The sequence below is a fragment of the Aythya fuligula genome, chromosome 2, assembly GCF_009819795.1.
Source record: "Aythya fuligula isolate bAytFul2 chromosome 2, bAytFul2.pri, whole genome shotgun sequence".
In the NCBI taxonomy this organism is placed as follows: domain Eukaryota; kingdom Metazoa; phylum Chordata; class Aves; order Anseriformes; family Anatidae; genus Aythya; species Aythya fuligula.
Window position 1 is genome coordinate 35,910,833 of NC_045560.1, and position 22,876 is coordinate 35,933,708.

At 36.9% G+C, this 22,876-nt stretch overlaps 1 protein-coding gene across 1 annotated transcript in view; it reads right to left on the reverse strand.

Annotated features, from left to right (window-relative positions):
- The window catches only part of HIBADH (3-hydroxyisobutyrate dehydrogenase), an 85,024-nt gene that overhangs the window by 54,009 nt on the left and 8,139 nt on the right, over window positions 1-22,876 (reverse strand). Inside the window, exons 3-4 of the mRNA XM_032182883.1 lie at window positions 18,821-18,930; window positions 15,569-15,690 (exon numbers count right to left, since the gene is read on the reverse strand). Coding sequence (XP_032038774.1) covers window positions 15,569-15,690; window positions 18,821-18,930 — 232 coding nt within the window. The remainder of the gene's footprint in view (window positions 1-15,568; window positions 15,691-18,820; window positions 18,931-22,876) is intronic.

The following is a 22,876-nucleotide window of genomic DNA, read 5'->3' on the forward strand; positions in this document are numbered from 1 at the left end:
GGCCAAGAGTATTTATTGCCTCCAGTTTTATTCTCACTTAGCTCTAAGAGGAAATTTAAACTCATCATTATCTTAAAGCCCCATATGGGCCACAGTCAGCTCACCTGATAGAGCTCCTTTTACTCTGCATAAGTTCTACTCCCCACTACAAGTGATGTAATAGTGTAAACTAATTAAATGTAGTTTTAGGCTGACTTTTTAATAGGCTAAATAAATTTTGTTCAATATGGTTTATATTCCCACTTGGGGCAGTAACGATTCCAAGAAGTTTAACTTTACAGTTTCCAGCCTAAACTACTTGTAGTTTACTCCACAAAGGACAATTGAAACAAACAAACAAATAAACAGTCTTTGGAACAAGAGCATCCACCCAAGTACTTTGGAAATTCTTTGCCGTAAATTCATTCAAAAAGGCACCAGAAGATACACTGAATCATGAAAAAGCAGACTGCACAACAATTCTGATACTTCTAGCAAAGCATTTCAGGAATGCAAGGACACACGTGCAATTACAACTCTGCATTTAGCACTTGTTCTGGTTTTAGAATGAAAGTAAGCAAAGCGATGGAGGTGGAAATCAAATATTAACCAGGCATTAGTGGTTAAGCTACGGTGTTAAATGCAGTGAGCAAGTCCAACATGAAAATACTTTATCGTAACTGAACAGAAAGATAGCATCATCCCGTGTCTCAGACGACACCTTCCTTCTTCTAGTCTAAAAATGTACACCCTGGAGGAGGATAGAGTTCTTTAATATAGATTCTAGTGCTTACTTCACTTCAGAGATTTTTAAACCTATCATGAGTTAGATTCAGTCCTTGCTATCTCATCCCAGGGATCTCTCCCTAATAAAATTTTTGTCCTATATATTAATAGCTTAGAATCTTCTTTAGAAATCAATTTCACAAATGTTAGAGACAGAGAACTGCACTTAGCAGAAAGTCTGACTACCATTCCTAAAGGGTTAATAGAAGTCAAACTTGAAGCCAGGAGGTTGTATTCCCCTCCCACCCAGCCCCCTCCCCACAAAATACTTTCCTAACCTGACTTGGCTGAAAAAGCCAATTAATTGTTCCACTGTCTGCCAAGACTTCTTATTCCTTTAAAAATGCGGATAGTGTTTGAGACAGCTGGCTATTCCAAACCCAGGTAACACCCCTAAATGTGGAAAGAATGAGGGAACATGAATTATGATTAGTATTTTAAATGGATTTGTAATGATACAGACAGACAGGTATCTTAAAGCTACTATAGTTCCAGCATCCACTATTTAAAAAGAAAAAGATGGGATCTAGATGTGTCTGCTGCTTGGAAGCAGTTTAATGTAAATTGCATTAAAATATGTGGAGTTAGTTTTTCCATCTTTGTTAGATACTAACAGTACAGACAATTTGAAACATACACACACATACACAAAGCAACCACCAAGTGACAGACAAGAACCCTTCCGAACCTGAGCCACTGCAATCCCAACAGAAAGTAGTGATTTTAGGTCAAGTTAAGGTCATTGCAAGGCAGAGAAGAGAAACCCTTATGACAGTTGTCTGCCAAGTATCTGGCTTAGCACTGAGCAGAGAGCTGCAATTAAACCCTTATTTACTTTTCTACAAGAATGAGAGGTCTAAAAGATACTACAGTACAAGGACAAATAAGGAAAAAGTCCATAAAACTCATTTTGCAACATTTCTGCTCATGAAGAAGCTCATAATAAGAAATTGCTGGCTGACTATATGGAGTCAATGTGAAAAGGAACATTCGTCACTTGCAGGAGAGACATCCAAATATTATTAAATAACTAAAAAATTGTAATTTATATAAATTTATGATTATGTTGCACTATTGTAATAATATAAACTACTTTTATAATCTCTTCTATTTTAGAAGGGACAGCACTTATTTATATCTTATGATAGCACTTCCATTATCACCAATTAAACACACCAAATTTATTTTATGTCTTTCCTGTAACCTCAGTTTAAACCCGCAGGTTGTACTTTGGGTAAAAAAAAACCTGTTTACTTAAACAGGAACACCTGCATGTTATGTGTTTTGTGCACTTTTGATAGTCATTCTTTAATGAACGCGTACACTAATAAACAGGAAAGTGTGAGCCAATACAGACAATTTCTAAATCCTGGAAAAAAACATTAAATCAAAAGGTTCCACAAATATATGAAAACTAGCACAAGAAAATAAAATCAGAGACATCTTTCTGTCCATTTTTAATTTGCTTGCTTCTATTTGTTTTTTAAGAAAAGCATTACGAATGTGCAACACTTGCATACATTGCATTTACATCTGACCTGTGACTTCTCCAACTTAAATTTCTCTCTTGCTACCCTTGATTTCCATGCAGTTTATTTCAGTACATAAAAGGTACAGAGTTTTATCTCATCATACTGAGTACTTTTACATGTTGATATTGGTTGGTTTTCACATTAACTATAAGATGCAAGGTAAACAAGGGCTGCACAGGTCATCTGAGTTCTAAGGGATGCAAGTTATATGGCCATCAGAAAACACGTTCTAAGCTTAGGAAGGTCAAAAAAAAAAAAGGTATACCATTCACTTAAGCAACACATGCAAGTAACCACGAGCAGGTAGGTACCTTCCTAGTGAGAGCTGTCAGAAGAGTTACGAATTTTAATAACACTTGACAAAATTGCAGGCAAAGTCCCATGGTTTCAGCAACCTACGTGAGCATTAGGAACACCTGAAGCTGCACACTAAAGCCACACACCTATAAAAGCAACACTCCTGGTTGCTTTGTTTGCAACTGCTGTCTATTCCAGGTACTTACAGAAATGTACCTTTTAGCTAGTAAACCTTCTCCAGTTCTCTTTCTCCTCAAAAGCCCTGTATACTTTGTCATTGGAAATCCAGGGCAACAATTGGAATTCAGAAAATGTGTTTTATTTCATGAGCCAGTGTGGAAGACACTCAAGTTGTTATAGAATCAAGTAACAGAGATTCAAGAATGCTCATTCCCAGCTGCAACCTCATTAAAAACAGCAGTATACATACCACAGTGGATGAAGGGAGGGGGGAAAATGGACATTATTTCTGCTTCAGTTACAAAACTGGGAGGTAAGAGGCAGTATTTAAAGTGAGCCAAATATTGTTGTGTTGAAGAGATGTAAATATAGTAGTAATGAAACATTACAACTTGTAAAGCCAAAATACAGAATTCTGCTTCAAGATCATGTTTGCAGGAGACATTGCTTTGAAAATAACCATAAAATACTCTAACCCTATACTATCGCATTTCTAAGAAAGGCAGAAAGGAATAGAATTCACCGTGCTAAACTATACTTCAACAAGGTTTAAATTATATATCAACAAGACTAAATATAGAAAATAAAAAATGTGCAACCCTTGAACAGTGGTGACATTAAATAAAAAATGCTCTATATTTAGTTCAGGATGAAGGATATTTCCAAATAACTAAATCAATTAGATGTACATCGTCCCTCGTACTACTTAAAAGAAACACAGGTCCATTAAAGAGCAGTGTCTGATTATGCTTGTGCAGCTTTTGCCAAATAAAAATGTTGCTTGAAATGTCTGGCCAAATCATGCCTAGAATATCAGTCCACATAGTGCTTTGAAACCCCCGAGTTTCATAGATAGTAACTTAGTAGTGTAAGAGACGCACAGATTGCCACAGACACTTAACATCCACTGTGGATGCTACCCCTCCAACCACTAATTAATTCCCATTGAAACAGATGGGCTTAGGTAGGTGCTTAAGAGTTTTATGCTGAATTGGAGCTTTACAGATGTTCTCTGCTATGGGCTACCATATAGCTACTTCTAATAATGTTGTCCCATGACTGCATGTAGTTTGAATTTCTTGATTCTTAGCAATAAAGGAATACCAGTAATGATGTTATTGAAATCAAAGTTTCAATAGTGAACTGATCATGTATTTTGTGACACTTTCATTTTTTGGAAGCTTCTGTTTGCATAATCCAAAATTTAAAATAGTGGGGTTTAATATATACTACAGTTTTAGCCTTCAGTGCTTTTAAACATTAATGCCAACAAGCTAAAAATAAACTAATAAAATTTAAAATGAGTTGTCTCTGAAACATTCAAGATTTGGAACACTTAACCTATGAATTTGTTAACATCTGGAGTTAGGGAAAAAAAAAAAAAAAAAAAAAAAAAGAAAAAGAAAGAAATATGTAGACTTTCAAATGCTTCAGTGGGATCCAGTGCCCCATGGTTCAGTAAGCTGCTGCTAGCTGCCTCCATAGTCAATTTTACTTCTGCTTCCCTTCTCCTTCTTGTCAAGAAGAGAGAATATAAAATAGAGCAAGGCAGTTTTATTATGTTTGTCCAATCAGTAAGAATTACTCTACAAACCTGCATGAATACCTGAAAATAGAAGACACCAAAGGATGAGTACCCAAGAAGTTGCCAAACCATGTAAGCCCTCCCCACTTTGCTTTCCACCAATTCTTTTTTCTTCTGAGTAATTCAATAACAAAGGGAAAAAAAAGCTATTGTACTTTACTGCTTCTTGCATAACGTGATGAAAGAACTGAGAAAGAAACTTGCTTTCCATTTTCTACTGTATTATTTGGTCTAATAAAAGCTTCTGCCTCTCTGCACACAATTCCCCTTCTTTGTATTCTTAAACCACCATGTAAAAGAACACTGGTGCTGCGTTACTATGATTAGTACTGAAACATTATAGATATGTGTTATTTGTGTGGCAAGAATTTAATTAGCATAATAATACACTACTATGGTAAGAATTTATGACTAGAAGGAGCTGAAATTTCTCTGTGGTTCAGCGTTCAGGGCCATGTGAAAACAGCAATGCACACCACTTTTAGACTCAGAGGATTACTGCACCCAAGTAGTAATTCACCCGCATCCCACAAGGAATGGCAGAGCCCTAGCAAATGCCACTCGTAGCCACATAGGGTTACATTTGACTGACAACTGCATTTGGCCTCTCTTTTTCCAATTAAGCTCCATCTGTTTGCTCTGCTGAACCGGCTGGCTTTCGGCCCCTCAACAGAACATCCACTGTATGCTATTGCATCCACTTCCCCAAAACTGTTCAACGCCAGAAGCCTGGAGATGCTTCCTCACAGCGTGTCATTGGGAAGGGGCAGACAAGATGGGTGGTGGGGTGGGAGAGGACATTTGGCCTGTGAGTAATGGGAGCAAGTTGAAAAAGCATGGTTTTAATACCTTTGGCACATCCAAGGAAGGGTTAAGTGCCTACATTAAAAAAAAAAAAAAAAAAAAAAAAAAAGAGCAGCACCATTTTTCTTTCATTATATAGTCTGACCAAAAAGCCTCTGAAACCAAAATTAAATACTATGTTCCCCTCCACTCCCCAACGTACACACTCTAAAATAAATAATGGCCAAACTGATTTAAATGAAATTCTGTAGAAGAATTTGTGCTTGGATGAAAATGGCACATTTGAGCCTGAAGCAAAAAGTAAAACCGCCAAGTTATAAACCTCTCAAAAGGAAGGTTTATAATGGAAATGCCAACAGACCCTTAACTATAGTGGAGCTGTTAGGTGCCAACGTATAAATAATTTTAGCTTTTGTGGTCAACTTACGATAAATTAGATACAGTGCAAGTGGAAACAGTAGGGTTCTGATTCAGTAAACAGTAACGGCCAAGAGTGCATGTTTGGATTTTTAGACAAGTATAGCATAGATTTGATGCTGGCTCTGAAATGGAGTCTATAAGGGACGTTTGGACTTTTTTAAGTAGTAAGCAAGCCATATTCTGAATTCTTGAGGGCTTGTAAAATAAAAACTCCTTAACAAGCTTTGCTGCCTACTGTTTCAATCTTCTTAGAGTCCTTTAACCCCGTTACCAAAAATGCTCTGTTTAAGTTTGGTATAATTGTCTGCTAAGGAAAACAACACACTAAGTAAATGCACATAACCACATTTAGCAGTAAGAATTGCTAAGCATACCAGTACAGTCCAAAAAAAGTGCCAATAACTGAACAGTAACAGATTATTCACCTTCTTCTTTATTAGGTGTGTCAGTCGCTCCAGTGCTAATAGAAATGCCTTCCTACAGTCCAGTTCGGTTTAGCACAGGGATGTTTGGGTGATCAGGTACGTTCCTCTTGGCCCTGGGAGGCAGTTATTGCATTGTTTCACAGCAGTCGAACCCCATGCCTTAGCGTGACATGTTGAGGCAGTGAGTGATGCTATTAGCCTTCTCTGTGGGAACTTCCATCTTGGAGAGGGTGGGAGCCCTCGGAGGCAGCCAGGATTCAGGCCGAGGCTGCTAAGAGGATGCTCCAAGTCAGGAAGTTGTCCTGCTTTGCCAAACCCACATCAGCTTCTCATTTGGTACTTCCGCTGCAACAGCTTCCCACTGCCCCAGCATCACCCCGAGCTCCCCACTAAAGTAAAGGCTAAGACGAGTATCTCCAGAGAGAGGAAAGCTGTAATACATTCTTGGGTTTGCTCTAAACCAGAGCTATACTACAGTGCCTCACATACTGATAATGATAGTGAAAACTGCTTTTTCTATCTGTCTTCTAGCTTCTAAAAAAGAAAAATGTCTACTCTTCCAGCATACTCAATGTGACTTTATTTAGGGAAAAAAGCATTTAGCTGATCCCAGATATTGCTTTTGGAGGACTGGCAATTGCAACAACTTTGGGAAAATGTTTTGTGTCAGACAAATGTGGAACATCAGAAATCAACTAAGTTCAAAAACCTAACTATTCATAGTTATATACCTGTATGGATTATCTATAGTTACATTTACACTGGTTGCTGAAAAGTCATGATTGTAAGCAAAACCAATAAATCTAACGTAAGCAAACTACAAGAAGTACACTTCTCAGACAGAATCTGTGAGCCAACGTCAAAGTGACCTTCTCTGTACTCACAATGGCAAATACACCAAGTGCCATAAGTCACGCATTCCCACCATGTATTCTCAGAAAGCAGAGGAAATATACAGATTGATAACAAACTGACAGCAAAGATGTGTTGTTTCTGACTGTGTATGGTTGAACTATATAGTTGCTGACTAAGAGCAAGAGTTTGCAGCAACGCATATCAAATAAAGTAAATTAATAATAATCATGTCAGATTAGTATTATTGCCAGTGACCTAAATTACACACTAAAAAGCCCCAGAGGTTTGCAAAGAGTTAAACAAAATAGAGGGATACCATCAAATCATTACGTGATTTAAAATACATAAAGGATTTAATAAAGTGTTACACAGTGTTTCACACTTTCCCCCCATTTTACTGCAGACAAATTTAATATTCTTCCACAGTTGTTCTTCCAGCTAAATTAACTACGGGAATGAAAAGGATAACTAAGTTTTAAGGGTTAAAGTTGTAGGTCAAATACAGTGCAGTAAGTCATTTTGTTTTCACTTCAGGTTGTATGTTGTACTTGGCACGAACAGAGCTGTAGTTAAAAACTGTATCTTTTCAGCTCAGGAACTGCCTGACTCTCATTTGTCCTTTGCATTTCAGTAGATTGAAGCAGTGAGCCAACAGGACTAAATACTGTTGGACAGACTGAAAGGTGAACATTTACATAGTTCATATGCTCACAAGCTGAATTCTAAGTGCATATCGACAATAAGAGGCTATATTGCTTCTCTTATGCTTTTATTTAATTATACTAATCATGGATTTTTAAGATGTGTTAGGAGCAGAAAGAATTAAGAAGCCTTGGTATTTCTATTTGATCTCTGAGGATTAATCAAAAGTAGTCCTCCTACAGAAAAAAGCTTAAACTGCTGAATTGTCTCAAAGCTGGCAATACTAAAATACTTTTAAAATTCATTGTTTTCCAGGTGTTTGTTTAAATTGTGGCGGGAATACTTCTGTGAGAACAATTTTCCTCTTTTTTTATTGGCACAATTTAAGAAACTTGTCAAAACACGAAGATGCCCCACACTATACGACAACTTTCTGCAACAAATCAGCATCTTAGAATGGCTCAGGATCTTCAGATGATTCCCACATAAATCCCAACCTTGTCCAACATGTCACCATGATTTTAAAAACAAAACAGAAGTCACTCATAATACTGGCATCCTCAGATGAAGGTCAACTGAAGATCAACTTTCCTTCCCTTCTATTCATCTTGGATTCAGCCATTTAGAGGATCAATGAACAATGTACTTTCAAAGGCCTGCCTCAAAGGTCTCTGCACTATAAAACAAAGAACAGTTGTCCTTATCTGTAAAGTTTCTCCCATCTGTTTATTTTCTTTCCACTCCTTTAAAGTAGTTTGTGTTTAATGTGCCTACAAAGAAGCAAAAGAGAGTAGTTTGCATGACGTGTCCCACGACATTGGTTCAGGTACTTAGGATGTTCTCATGTGTCTAGTGTAAAATCTGCCAATGTGTCTTGCTAAGTAAAACACAAATTAAAACCTGTAATTTAAGTCTTCAGCAGCCAAATCCACTTAACCAAGTCAGGTTTCTTTGGATTGGTGTGGGTTTTGTTTTTTTTTTTTTTTCCTTTTTGTTTGTTTAAACGACAGGAACGTGCATCTGCAGACTGAAAAAGTCTGCTGAAGGCAGCACTGAATTGGTGCCAGTACATTGACTTTGCATTAAGATTCAGAATCAGCTGTATTTTCTCCAGTGGCACCTCCAGTGCTTGCAGCTAGTTAGGGTTGTCCTCATGCTGATGGCTGTTGTGAAGGCACAGCGTACTTACGGGTCTGCTCTGTGCTACCTATTCCAGTTTAGGTATCTTGCCCTGGTGTGCTGTGGTGCTGGGTTCAGTGTCGATGTGTGCCATCCACATTCAGCATTGTACAGGATGATTCAGGAGGAGTCAGGGCATTATTAAGGTCTGGTACTGATCATCCCCACCATCCCAAGCATGAGAGTCATGTTAGGTTCTTTGACTAGATGAAAAATACTGTTTGAATAAAACAGTCTATTTAATAAGAAAGAAAGAAAAAAAAAAAAAAAAAAAAAAAACTTATGAACATTTAAAAACAAAACAAATCTTGTAGAAAGCTTCAAAGCTATCACTGCATTCCAGAAACATTTCCAAACAACACCTGCATCTCCTTAACTTTAAAAGGTCTCTAGAAGAAGCAATCAAAATTTTAAAAATGAAAATAATTAGTTTTTATTCCCTAGGATTTATGACTGGCTGAAATTTGAAGATCTCTCTTACTCTGTATATCTCAGAAAGCTCGATGGGATGAGCATTAAAGTAACCACAAGTAAATAGAACAGCTATTAGGAATTCAGTAACAGCTCGCATGCAGCCATGGATATTAGAAACAGTTTTACTGAGAAAAGGAATGTTGGCCATAATTCCACAATTATCCCTTGCTCTTTTTCAAAGAGTGCCACAGGGATTTTCAACTTCCATCTGGACAGCTTTCCTTTAACTGTTTTTGAACACCATGTGTGAGAACACAACAGAATTGTAGACATTAGAGATGGAAAAGACCTATTAGATCATGTAGCCATCCTTCTGCCAGTTAAAGATTTTTCCCTACAGAATAGTTCCTAGCACTTTGCCCGGTACAGTTTAAAGCATGTCAAGATACTTGGCTTCAACCAGCCCTTTTGGAAAAATATTCCACAGTGTATGAAGAATGTTGTTAGGAAGTTTTTCCTGGTAGACACAGCATGCATTTTTCTTTCCTTAATAATTTCCAGCCTATTATTCCTGGTTATATCCCATTGGGCCAGCCTGAATAACTCATCTTTACACCTTTGAATAAATGGAGACAGATACGTTTCCCTACACATTGGTCACTAGTTGGCCAGACTACACACGGTTTTATAGCCAAGATATACACTACACTTCAATAAAATCACTCATTCCACCCTTTTAGTCATTGTAGGAATGATTGTCTCCACCCCGGTGAACATTTTCAGATGATACTCTCAACAAATCTGTTTGTTCTTGGTTAGCCGTGTACTATCTTTTGCATTCTCCATAAAAGTAAAATAAAAAGCGTAACAGACTCACAGAAGAAAAATACCCTCACAAAGTCAGCACAGCAGTAAATGCACTATCTCATCCTTCTGCAATGGCAGCTGCTGTGATTTCTCCCCAGTGTCATAATATGCAGTTTGACAATGTGTATATTTTCAAGATCTCCGTTCTCTTCCATCTTCTCTCCAAGAAAACAGAGGCCTGTTTTATTAAACAGCCTTTATTTTGACAAACACAAGAATTGTTAAATAGTTTCAAATTTTTTTTTTTTAATTTATTAGGAATCAGAGGCTTTTAAAGCATCTCAGATTTCAAAGTATTTCTTTGTCCTCATTTCAGCCTCCTTAAATGAGGGTACACCTGATCCTTCCCTTTGTTATCAGTTACTTCCTGTACTAGTTTCACCTCATTTAAGTTTCAGAATTACTCAATAACATTTTTCATACTACCTTAGTATTAAGGTTGCATGCTGAAAATTTTACTATTGTCCCTAAATCAAAAAGCTTTGTGATAAAGTAATAAGATCTGTTGCATTCAGCTAAAATGTGAACAGAAGTCATAAGATTGCATTTCTCTAAAAATGCACAAAGCTATGAAAACAAAGCAGATACAACCTAGGAAAGCCAAGAATAAGTAGCTCTATTGAGGTTCTCCAACAAATGAGAGGTCTATGAAACCAGCTTTGTTTAATATACAAACATGTTGATGATGATGATGCTTTATTAGATAAATAACATATATATTTGTTATTATATAAATAACATAGATATATGATATATAACATACACTCTAAGAGCTGCAATGTGTGAACCACTCATTACTATTTTTCATTAGTCTTGTCTTAAAACATCTTTCAAATCATCTTTGAAAGCATTAGTGTGCATAGACATACTCCCAAGTCTTCTGTAAGGCCCTCTCCTCTACTTCGTTTGGAAAAGCATTAAACCTTCTGTGTCTGAGTAAGAGAAATATACACCAGTTTTTCAAGTTGGCCTATTTAATTTCTTCCATCAGTCCAGTCATGCAATTGAATACATTCATCCCTCAAGTTTGGAGATGTTCTCATTTATGGAGAGGAGAGGAGCCATGAAATATAGTGTTATTAGACTGAAAAATCAAAGAAAAAAATCTCCACAGCATTGCTAAATAGTGTTTTTCTTTACTCCATATGAAGGACAGACTTGGCCACACAAGTCTGTAGTTCATGCTTCAAGGTCTCCATTACCAGAGAGCAGAAGTCTCATTTTGTAATTATTATTGGTAATATTCTTTCCACCACTTAATGGTTAACTGGAGCTTATGGAAGTACTACTGTAAGATGAAACAGTTTGAAATGACAGCTGGAATAGAAATTCCAACTTTTTCTAATCTACTCCAGCCCACAGTTGCTAAAAAAAAAAATGTGTTGTTGTAGTGTTTATTACTGTTTTAGCATGACTGCAGCTCTCTCTGACAGCTATTAACAATTAGCAGGATGACTTATTGACTACTATCTCAGCTAAAGTAGACAGCGAGGAGAAAGACCTACCTAAATTTCCTTATCAGATCCACAGAACCGTACCTACAACAGAATTTAAAACTTTACCTGTAACTCCAAAAACATAAAAGGTAATCAAGCTGGCACATCTTCTTGTGAAGTCCCAGCAAAATGCAGTACAACGTGTTTTGAGCAGAACAGGAGCTGACATTAATTTCAAAGTTGGTGGAAATGGAAAAAGTTGCAAAGATACTATCTGAACACTAACAGTGTTTACAATGAAGAAACCATCTCATCAGAAATTAAATTAAAAACCAAACAACCAACATTTTGTCCACTGTACTTTTGTGGTGGTTTTACCGTGCTGGGCAGCTAAACCCCACAACCGCTCTCTCACTCCCCCTCCTTTAGATGAGGAGGGGGAGAAGTAAAGCAAAGAACAACTCACGGGTTGAGATAAGGATAATTTAATTAAAGGGAAATAATTATAATAATTAAATAAAGACTACCATGAACTAAACAATTTAACTAAGGGGAAATAAAAGGGAAAGGGGAAAAAGGGAGGAAAACAAACAAACAAAATAAATGAAAGCTATATGGAAGTGCAAAGGAAAGAAATTACTCTCTACTTTCCACAAATGAGTGATGATTGACCACGTCCTTGAAGCAAGGCCTCAACGCACGCAGCCGGTGTTCGAGAGGAGGATCGACGTCTTCTCAATGAGAGCCCACCCCTCCCCTCTTCTTCCTGTTTCCACCTTTTATTGCTGAGTGTGACACCACATGGTATGGAATATCCCTTTGATTGGTTTAGGTCAGCTGCCCTAGTGATGTTTCTCTCCTCACTTTTTTGCCCACCCCCTAGGAGGGTTAGAGAAGGCCCAATGCTGTGCCACTGCTGCTCAGCAGTAGACACAACACTGGTGTGATAACACTGCTGTTCCAGCTACAAGTACAGAGTACGGCACTGTATGGGCTGCTGCCGGGAAAGTTAACATTCCAGCCAGACCCAGTACAACTTTAGACAATGCATATTTTATGTACTGAATTCAACAACAATAGATGTTACAGCAGCATCAGTGAAACCACCAGTAAAATTTGCTCTGAACTGCCAGGTAAGAATCATACTTCCAGTGAAATCAATGGGAAGACTCTCTTGACCCAATTCTTAAAGGTTAAATTGAGATCTCGTGCTAAGCCAACAGCCCTTTCAGTAGCAACAGAAGTCAGTTTTAAATATGCTTCTGTCATGATCTGTACTTTAAAAGCCTTTTACGTGTACAAAGATGCAGAATCCAATCTTTGCAAGAAGATAAATTTACCCCTCTATGTTTAAAAAATATATATTAAATAAACATGGATTGTGAAGATTTTTCTTCATTTGTCTGTGCTCACAAAGAGCTCACAAAGGGCAGCACTGGGAACTGTGGCACAACTTTCTCAGGGGGACCTACAAGAGATCCTAATCCCAGGATTAAGTGACTGCTATCTCTAAACAGCATTAGCAGCATAATCTGCATGCTACTGCTGGGCTGAGAAGTATTTTCCAGAGTTAGTTAATACAAAATAACACTACAGTAATGTGGTGTATTATCTTGTACTTAATGGGTCTTGACTATAAGCTGCAAGTAAATGCTGTAGGCCAATCATATGAAGAGCACAGCACTACTACACAGGCAGCATAGGCCCATCTGAAAAGGGTTAAGGGGGAATAACCTTTAAGAAGTAAGGCTGCAAACAAGCCACCGTAATCCAGCACTAACTCTAGGCCTTAAAATACTTTATTTGCAATGTCAGAACAGGAATAAAATTACCACTATTTCTCCATGAGGTTTATAGACCAAGCAACTTTCAAAATATTATTTAGTTTGTGAAACGATTTGTTTTCAGTGCAGATGAATATTAATGTCCACTAGGCATACCCAAAATACCCAAACCCACCAGTGGAATCACCTGCCAATAACAGCTAGTAAACACACAGGTCTAAAGATGACAGTTCAGGCTTGCTGATTCCTCTTCCTCCTCACTCTATCCCACAAACTCCCTCACTGACGCTCCTGCCAAGTCTGTTGCATTTCACAGCAACACAATAACGCCTGCCAATTTCTAGAGAGCTGAGCATACTTCTCCATTTAGCACTTTGTCTAATGGCCAACAATGCAGTCAGGACATACAAAAATACCCCAAAGACATGATGTGTAAGGCTCTAAAAGACACAAAACCCAAAGCATAACATTAATGTTTTTCTAGCATACTTAACTTCTCCATTTGTCTAGCAACTGCCCGCTTTAACTATGATTTGTACAAAGTGCTACTTGGCATTCACAAGCGTATTATATACCAGAAAGATAAACATCAATTCTTTCCCCCTTCTTCATAATACCACTCAATCTGTAACTCACAATAAACACCAAATAATTTGTATTCAGACAAACCACTAAACACCAAAACAGCCATCTGTATTCAGACTAGTCAACTGTATTTTATCACATTAACCCAGTCTCAGTATTAACATTTTCTCAAGAAACAAAACCCAAAAACCTGCTAGGGTTGTTTTGGAATCAATTTTTTCTTTCTTTCTTTGTAGTTATAGCATAAACAGCCTCAAAGCAAAAAATATAGGAAAAAAACAAATTACAGATGTTTCCAAAAGATAAATAATTCCCTCAGGTAAACAACATATTTGGGGGAAAGGGATTGAAAAGAACCACATAAAAGCTGTCACGATTGCCAATCTAGTAAGTATAAGGCCATGCAATGTTTAGAAAATGATCAGATAGATATATACTCCACCCACAATGTACTTTTTTTCTGTGGTTTTTATTCCCATGCTGACAAGTTATCTAACTTTATAAAGCAAGGACTAATATTTTGGCTGGAAGCAAGAATCCTATCTTCCCATTAGCCTTGAATATGCTCTGACTCTTCCTATTTTCTTTTCACATTAGAATTGTGGTGAACACTTTGTCTTCTATTGTGTTACCAAATCATACCTAAGTTTTCACTTGAAAATTAAAAAGATGATTAGGTTTTGAACCTCACCCACGCTCATCTTCATGATTTGACATATAGGCTCGGTATTCTTTCTAGCTTGTGCACCATACCTTTGATAAACTCTGTAAGACCAAATTTTCTCATACCTGTTTCATTTTTATTCTCTTTCAGGTATAGCTATCTGAATTACCTCAATTAAAACAGTAAAATAGAGGACTCACAATGCCATTTAGATTAATTTTTACAGTGGATTGTAAAAACAAACAAACCAACCAACCAACCAAACCAAACCAAACCAATAACAGGAATCCGTAAGATTTTTCCACAGAAAATGGGTTTTCCTCGTCTTCTAATTCTATAGGTTTTAGATAACAGTTCAACGATAATAACAGTTAGCTACAGTTCTGTTTTCAAAACCTTAATTTTATGCTTCTACTCTCCTCTATCCACAAAATGAAAGACTTCCCTGCTCTAAATTATTTCTCACAATAGATGCAATACTCAGATATTAGTAGGTACCAACTTCCAACTTCAAGAATAGATAAATATCTCTCATACACAGAATTTAACTGTTATAAAACCAGAGGAAGCTAAATAGTCTTTCCTAGCAGAAATAAACAGATGGAGACTGAAGAGATGTTGACCACCTGCATCATAATACAACACTCTGAAAGAACTAAAAGAACCACTATACCATACCATGTGAAAATTCAGTTTGTGCAGGTGTATCACAAAGCATATTTGTAAGCCTAAAAAAATTCCTAAATTAACATGTAACTTCTTAAACACCAATGTTTCTCATCTGCTCCTAAAAAGACAGTAATACAACTGCATCAAAGAATAAAAAATACAGCACACTGAAAGATCAGGTTAACCAGCCTGAGCTCCCTTACCGCAACAGCACTGCCTTCAGGCGAGAGATGACAAACAGCATTGTGCTTCATAGAAAGCATTAAACTCTTTACACAGAGGTAAACATGCACACATCACAGAGAAAACAGGCAGCCCTTTCTTTAATGTAATGGAACAAAAAAGGAATACCATACATCTAGCAAAGACAACCAGCTGTACCAGTAAGGGCACAGAGTGGTGGCTAAGATTGCTAGCAAGAAGACAAGCTGTCCAATATGAGGTAAACTGTTAATGAAGACTTACCTCCAGAAACCGGAGCATCCATGAAAACAGCTCCCATTTTTTCAACTGCTTTAGCTAATTCTTTTGAAACTGCAGGGTCTATAGTACTGGAATCTATTAATAATGAGCCTTTCTTCACTTTCCTAGAATAAAGATTTATTATTATTAAATATCTGTTGCACTAGGTATCTACAACTACTACCATGGAAATGACTTTCCTCAGCATGACAACCACACAAATATTATTTGGTACACTACTAATTAAATGTAATGCTTTAAATTCTACTGAGCAAGATCTGCTCAGTGTGTATACTCCTAAGTATATATGTTACAATGTTTTGATTGACTCAAAACACAATAAAAAATGAACAAACAAAAACACACAGGCACATACACAATTTTTTTTTTTCCTAAATGCTATTGTAAAAGAAATTACACGAAAGGAGTACACTTGGAAAATCTGCAAGCTTGAACAATATATCATATACAGATCACTGAAGATGCATCCTAAGCAATGGAACTAAACACCAATGTAGCTTAAAATTTCAAATATAGCTTAACAGAGTTTTCTTTCTATATACATTGTATTAAGCATCTTATTAGAAGAGCCTGTTTGTATTCTTTTGATTATTGTTACAATTTGTTCTGTATAAAGATAGTAACTAAAACCACAAAAGCCCATTACAGACTTAAAAGCAAAGAATGGCACAAAGTTTCCACGCTGACAGCAAGTAAATTTAGGCAGAAGAATTGTATCCCAAATGGCAGAACATGAGAAGCTGTATATGTGATTAAAAAATGCAATTAAATTAAATTTTAAAAATGCCTACACAACAAAAACGTTGATTATATCTTTAGCCATCTTTCCATTCAATTGCACTGTGATTTAATGTCCACTGGACCCGCAAGCACTATGAAATCAAACTGCATAATTTTTCAGTCATAAAAAGGTGAGTTATTTAAAGCTACATGTTACATTAGACAAAGAGCCTCCCTGCACCTCGCGTGCTGTTGGGACTACAGTGAGGTTCACTGCACTGAATTAGCTGGATTGCTGGAAATAGTCTCTCAATACACACATGTGGCTGTGAACCCCACTACAGCTCCAGATTAAAGCAGTGCCATATACAGAGTCCTTTTTCACAGGATAGATGAGCTGCTGCAGTTAATTTGCACACATGCAAACAAAAACCAGCTTAGCAGATACAGCACATCACCTCCTCTTACGTTCAGCACTACATGCAGTGGCACAGACTCCCTGGTCACCCAGCAGGATGGCTACGTTAACCCTTAATGTCAATGTTTTCTTCAGTGAAGCTCAAAAAGCTTCAGAAAATGAGTGAGGTCTAACCAGTTATCAATGAACTAGTCACTCAGGGCAACGATTAACCACTACTGTAAAATGACACTTCCTTTTCTTAAATATGGAGGCTGAGAAACTGCAGCAGCAAGACTGCTTACTATATCTTCTGTTCTCCTCAGAAGATTATCTGCCTGCATTATACCAGTAAGCACTGCCAATCAGTCTTCAAAGCACTGCCATCCTGAGTACAATTCTCCCACAGCTGTTTGTCTAGCTTTGTGGGACTGATCCAATTACCCTTCTTCCTGAAGGGCATAAGCTACAGACTTCGATCTGCTCAGTCCTGCTTTGTGAGGAATTAGAGGATGGACAGTAAGGGAAGAAAGCAGCTATTGTTTCCTGTGTTGGAAGGAAAAAAGAAAAATCCCTCTCCTCTATTTCATTTTCTAATCACTGCACCTTAGTATAGACTACAATCAATAACTACAATTTTACCAGTTTTAGATGATCTACTATATTTTTGTCTTCTGTATGTTTCTTCACCTACATTATCAAGCTGGATAGCAGTAAGATCCTGCAAGATCCTCACAGGTGCTGAGTAGCCTCAGTCATCCTGCTAAGAGCAATGCACATGTGGCCACAAGAGCTTTTAAAACACTATTAATTTATTTGGCAAGTCCAAAAACTCTGAGTATTTCCACTATTAGAATTCTGCAAATAATGGATTTTAGGCTCAGTTGGAATCCCTCCATAAAAGCTAATAAAACCATTGTTACAGATTAAACAAACTCTTCAGATATTTTCTTGTTAATAAACATGGAAGAATAAACCAAAATGAAACAGTTTTCTCACCAAATCTAAAGACTAAAGCCTATCTGAATTAGAAACATGCCAAAGCAAAACTGAGGTTTTGGACAAATTCCTTTTACATTTTTTTCCCTCGTCAAATCAATTGGGTATAAAAATGGTAATCTGAAGACAATCATCTCTGAAACAGACTAATTTCATGGTTTGGGGAACGGGGAGCATGTCTGCCCTTTCAGGTATTCAGAAGCCTTATGGTAAAATGTATGACACTGAATCTTGAAGCAAACCAACAGTCTACTGCTTCAGTACAAGATCCACTTTAAAGGCCTGAAACCACTGAACCTCAAGGCATTTAGAACGTATTACTGTTAAAAATACCTCTGTGTATAAAAGTATATTCCAATAAGCCAAAATGGAAAGCTGATTAAGTCACCTTCTATACTCAAAAAAGAAAACCCTATCATCTCCAATAAAATAATGAGACAACTGTAATGGTGATATTCATTCTTAAGTATGAATAGATGGAGACATTGCTATAGTTTATCCAATATGAGGATTTGGTTTCAAGTGAAATATAACACTACATAAATCCCTGGCTCTTACTGCTCAATAGTCCATTTTTGCCTACAAATCCTAGAATTCCTTTATCAACAGTAAGGAGTCTGCCAAGATAATGGACAACAAGAGTAGAAATCAATAAAGTCTTGTCAGCTATTCTATGTCAGCACTTTAATACTATGAGACACAACAGCAGCTCTTCAGAACATTTCATTTATAGGATTTCATGTCAAAGAAAAAAGCATTTGAGCAAGTAATTGTTGCCAGCAAATATTCCACTTGCACTTACTGTAGTACATTAGCTTAATGGTAAAAGACACATGCAACTGAGAAGTTAGGTAGGTCAGTTGGGTTGTCGCAAATTCACATAAATTATTATTCTACTGGAAATAAAATTTGACTTTAGTCACAAGCCATTCAGGAGAAAGCATAGGTGAAGAGAACTCATGTAATTAGAAATACCAACAATAAGAAAATAGAGGAGAGCATCAAGTTAAGTGCCCTGAAGGTGCAGCAAGGGTTACAGCAATAATGATCATTTGACAAGCAGTGTAATACAGGCTTGAGTACAAGAGGGAATTCTTCAGACTACAGCAAATCCTTACTTTAGAATTCCATTTGCTCCTGTGTAAACTTCTATTGCATTGGGACTAGAAGGCAGCATGGTAATAATTCTGTCTGCTTTTTCTGCTACATCTGCTGGGGAATCCGTTACCTTTAAAAGAAAAGAAAAGAAAAAAAAGGAAGTAAGCTTCCACTTCTTGAGAAAGAAACATCAGCTGAGTCTGTTTTAAGTATTTGCAGGTCATCAGACACAATTAAGTTAGGTAAAAAAGCTAGAATGCAAGACAAACTTTGCCCTCATAATGGAAAATGTCAATTAATGGATCCAGTAACAAAAAAAAATGAAAAAAAAAAAAAAAAAAAAAAAGGATGTCCTGTTATGGAAGTTCCTTCAGAACATCACAAGTGGATGTCTGCAACCCATTCATGAATCTTCAACTCACTAATAAGCCATGCCTCTGTACAAAATACAGTTCTATACTGTTCTATAATGTTTCTAAGGAGGAACAACACTAAGTATGATCTCACTTTTATTTTCTTGGCTTACATACAGTGTTGAAAGAAAGAAAGACTGAGGAAAAAAGAAAAAAAAAGACTTAATGTACCTCCAAGCATCACCTTATAAAAGTCAGATAAACTAACTGATGTTTCTCATGATATCTTGATTGACATCTTTGAAGAAGAAAATGATCAGCTCAAGCATCCTTCACCAAAATGTCTAAACAAGTTTCAAAACATATTTGTAGCTATTTGTTGCTACATAAACATATTTAACTTTAAAGGTGTCATACCTTCACCACTTCATTCTCAATGGTATGGTATTTAAGGTATGTACACAACAAGTGAATTACTGACAGCTAAGTAGTGAGTTTTGCCAATTAACTCCAAGAAGGCATATGCCAGTAGGATTTTTGTCTAATATTAGTTTTAAATAATTTATTTTTAAAAAATGCATTGTTAATATAGCTTAAGGAAAATAGCAACAAAAAACTACAGCTTATTCTTTTATCATCAGCACAAGAGGTTTAAATATGATTTTATTAATTCAGGTATTCTACTGAAAGGAGAAGTTCCAAGCAGGAATTAAAACGAGAAAATGAGGAATTAAGATTCTCCCCCTCTTCTCTGCTCTCATGAGACCCCACCTGGAGCACTGTGTTCAGCTTTGGGGCCCCCACCACAAGAAGGCCATGGACCTATTAGAGCGAGTCCAGAGGAGGGCCATGAGGATGATCAAGGGGCTGGAGCACCTCTCCTATGAAGCCAGGCTGAGGGAGTTGGGGTTGTTCAGCCTGGAGAAGATTCTGGGGAGACTTTACAGTGGCCTTCTCGTTCCTAAAGAGGCCTACAGGAGAGCTGGGGAGGGACTCTGTCAAAGATTGTAGGGATAAGACAATGGATGATGGCTTTAAACTATCAGAGAGTAGATTTTTATTAGATATTTGGAAAAAATTAATTACTGTACGGGTGGGGAGGCACTGGAAAATCCCTGGAAGGGTTTAAGGCCAAGTTGGATGGGGCTTTGAGCAACCTGGTCTAGTGGAAGGTGTCCTTGCCCACGGCAGAGGCATTGGAATTAGGTGATCTTTAAGGGCTCTTTCAAACTAAACCATTCTGTGATTCTGTGAGCAGAAAGTAGGTTTTGTTTGCGGATAAGGTTTGTAGTATCATGCTGTTACTGGATGATAAAGAGTAACCTTAATGTTACAATGATCTATTCTGCTAGATCTATTATGTGCCTTGAGTCTCTAAATTATAAGGAATGTCTTAAATACAATTTCATATGCATTTATTCAGTATGGGTAAATCACAATTTCCATATCACATGGAATTAGGGTTAAGGAAATTGCAGTTTGAAAGCTACTTGAAAATTTGATTCCTTTCTATAAGGTAGACAAATGAACAAATCGATGATCTCATTTCACCACACCCAATCTGTTTCCAAGTACAGGTATTTGTTATCATTTTGTGTTAGTTTTGATACTCAAGGCAATTATATCTTAATATATTATATTCTAATATACAATGTTCTTATAAATTCTCAGCATCTAAGAGAGCATGTAATACACACATTTGGAAGAAATGATGAGCAACATCTTAAAGGACTTCTGGAACACAGCAAAATAAACTTCCTGATTACTATTTATTGTAAAATAAGTGAAAGAAGAGAAGACTGTATATTCACTGAAAAGAGCTCTCTCTCAAAAAAAAAAAAACTGTCTTAGATGGGACTTAACCTTTTTTTTTTTTTTTAAGTATAAATTAATATTACATTAAAACATCTGGTATAACACACAGATACAAAAAGGAAACATATCCTAGTCCAAAGAACAAACATTAGGAAGAATAAATGAGGCAATTACAAGCAGAAAAACATCTATACCTGATTAGTTAAGTTTATGACTCTCTTCCCTGGAGACCGGAGAGCCTAGCTCTTTATGTAGGAGTATGACACCTTTGTCTTTAGTTCAGAGTATCTCTGGTTCAGTTCAGTCCCAATGTGTGTTATTAGAGGAGTAGAGAGGAAGTGTGTAATTAGAACCTGGATTTATATACACCTTCTTGATCTGAAAATATTATCTCCAGTGTTCTCAAAGGTTTGCAAGTTAACAGGTGAAGACTCTGTAGCCCATTTCAACAAGAAATTGAAAAACACGCTATATTGGGCACACAACTTTAAAACTACATCAGCTTCATATTTCCACTCTGTTATGTAGATAGGACACAACTGTTTTATTGTTGTCTTACAGTTTGAAACAAAGCTTAAGCAATACATACAGAAGACATAGTAGAGCAGTCCTCTGTACAGAAATTCATTTTTTCCATCCACATCTTTCAAAATACTAAAATGTCTTTAAAATGAAGAAAATGAGATTAGGAGTGCACACTGACTGTGACAGTTACTTCCACAACCGTATGAAGGAAAATCATTTCACTAACCTGTATTAGGTAGCAAAAAAAAGTGGTAATTATAATGAGAATTGTCATTCTTGGCTTTTTGATACTGTAATAAATATGATTAATAATCCCAGAGGAAACCTACCTAGATGGTTCTTAAATAAACTCCTTTTATTTGGAACTTCCTGCATAAGAATGATCATTGAACTTGAATGTTTTGAATGCTATTAAGAAGCAGTAAGCATTTGAAGTTATTAAGAATATGTGTGTAACTAAAAAATGTACCAAATACTAGTTGCTGATTGCTAACACAGATCATACCAGGTAAGACTAGCAGCCCACCAAGTCCCATACATGTTCTGATACCAGTCAGTTCAAGCAAATTTTTGCAGTATGCATCTGGATAGGGGAAACTTCTTCATACTTGTCATCAGCTTATGCCCTCCAACATGCACATCTGCTTATATTTCTTCCAAATGTTTTCCTGTATTTTTCTTTACATTTACTGTAAGCCAATTAACAGAGCTACTTGTCTGCAATGCTATTCTCACTAAATACACTGAAGAAAGCTCCACTTTTTGCTGCTTGACTCATCAGATGACTTCAGTAGCTTTTCTAAATTTGATATATGATTTGAAGATATGTAAACTGAAGCAAAGTAACTGTGATATATATGCACTTCACTGTGTGAGGAAGAAAATGTTAACTATGAGGCAGACAAAAGAGACAGTACAGAATGAAGGCACAGGCAACTTACAGAACTACTCTGTGTTCTCTCTTGTTTGTCCCCTTGCACCTTCATCCAAGTTTCTACCCAGCTGATGGAGGGGTGAATAGCTCTTGCTCAGGCAGTTTTCCCCTTACTAGTCATCATCAGTAGGCAGGTGGCTGCCTCCTGACACACCTCCCAGTTCTTACTTCGGAGGATAATGAAGTGGAGTCACAGAATATGTAGACTTACAATCAAACATTTGTCATCCACCATATACCTTAGCAATAGCGCTGACTTTAAACAATGGGCATTTGACAACATTTACTGTCTCTTGGGGGACATCTTTTCACCTCCATAACACTCCTGACAGTTTCACCCTACAAGCCACAACAAAGAAAAAGCAGCCCTTGGAGCCCAATGTTCCTTCTACATCAGTTTCTACAAGGCCCACTGGACCCACAAGTTTCTAAGTTCTGAAAAAAACACT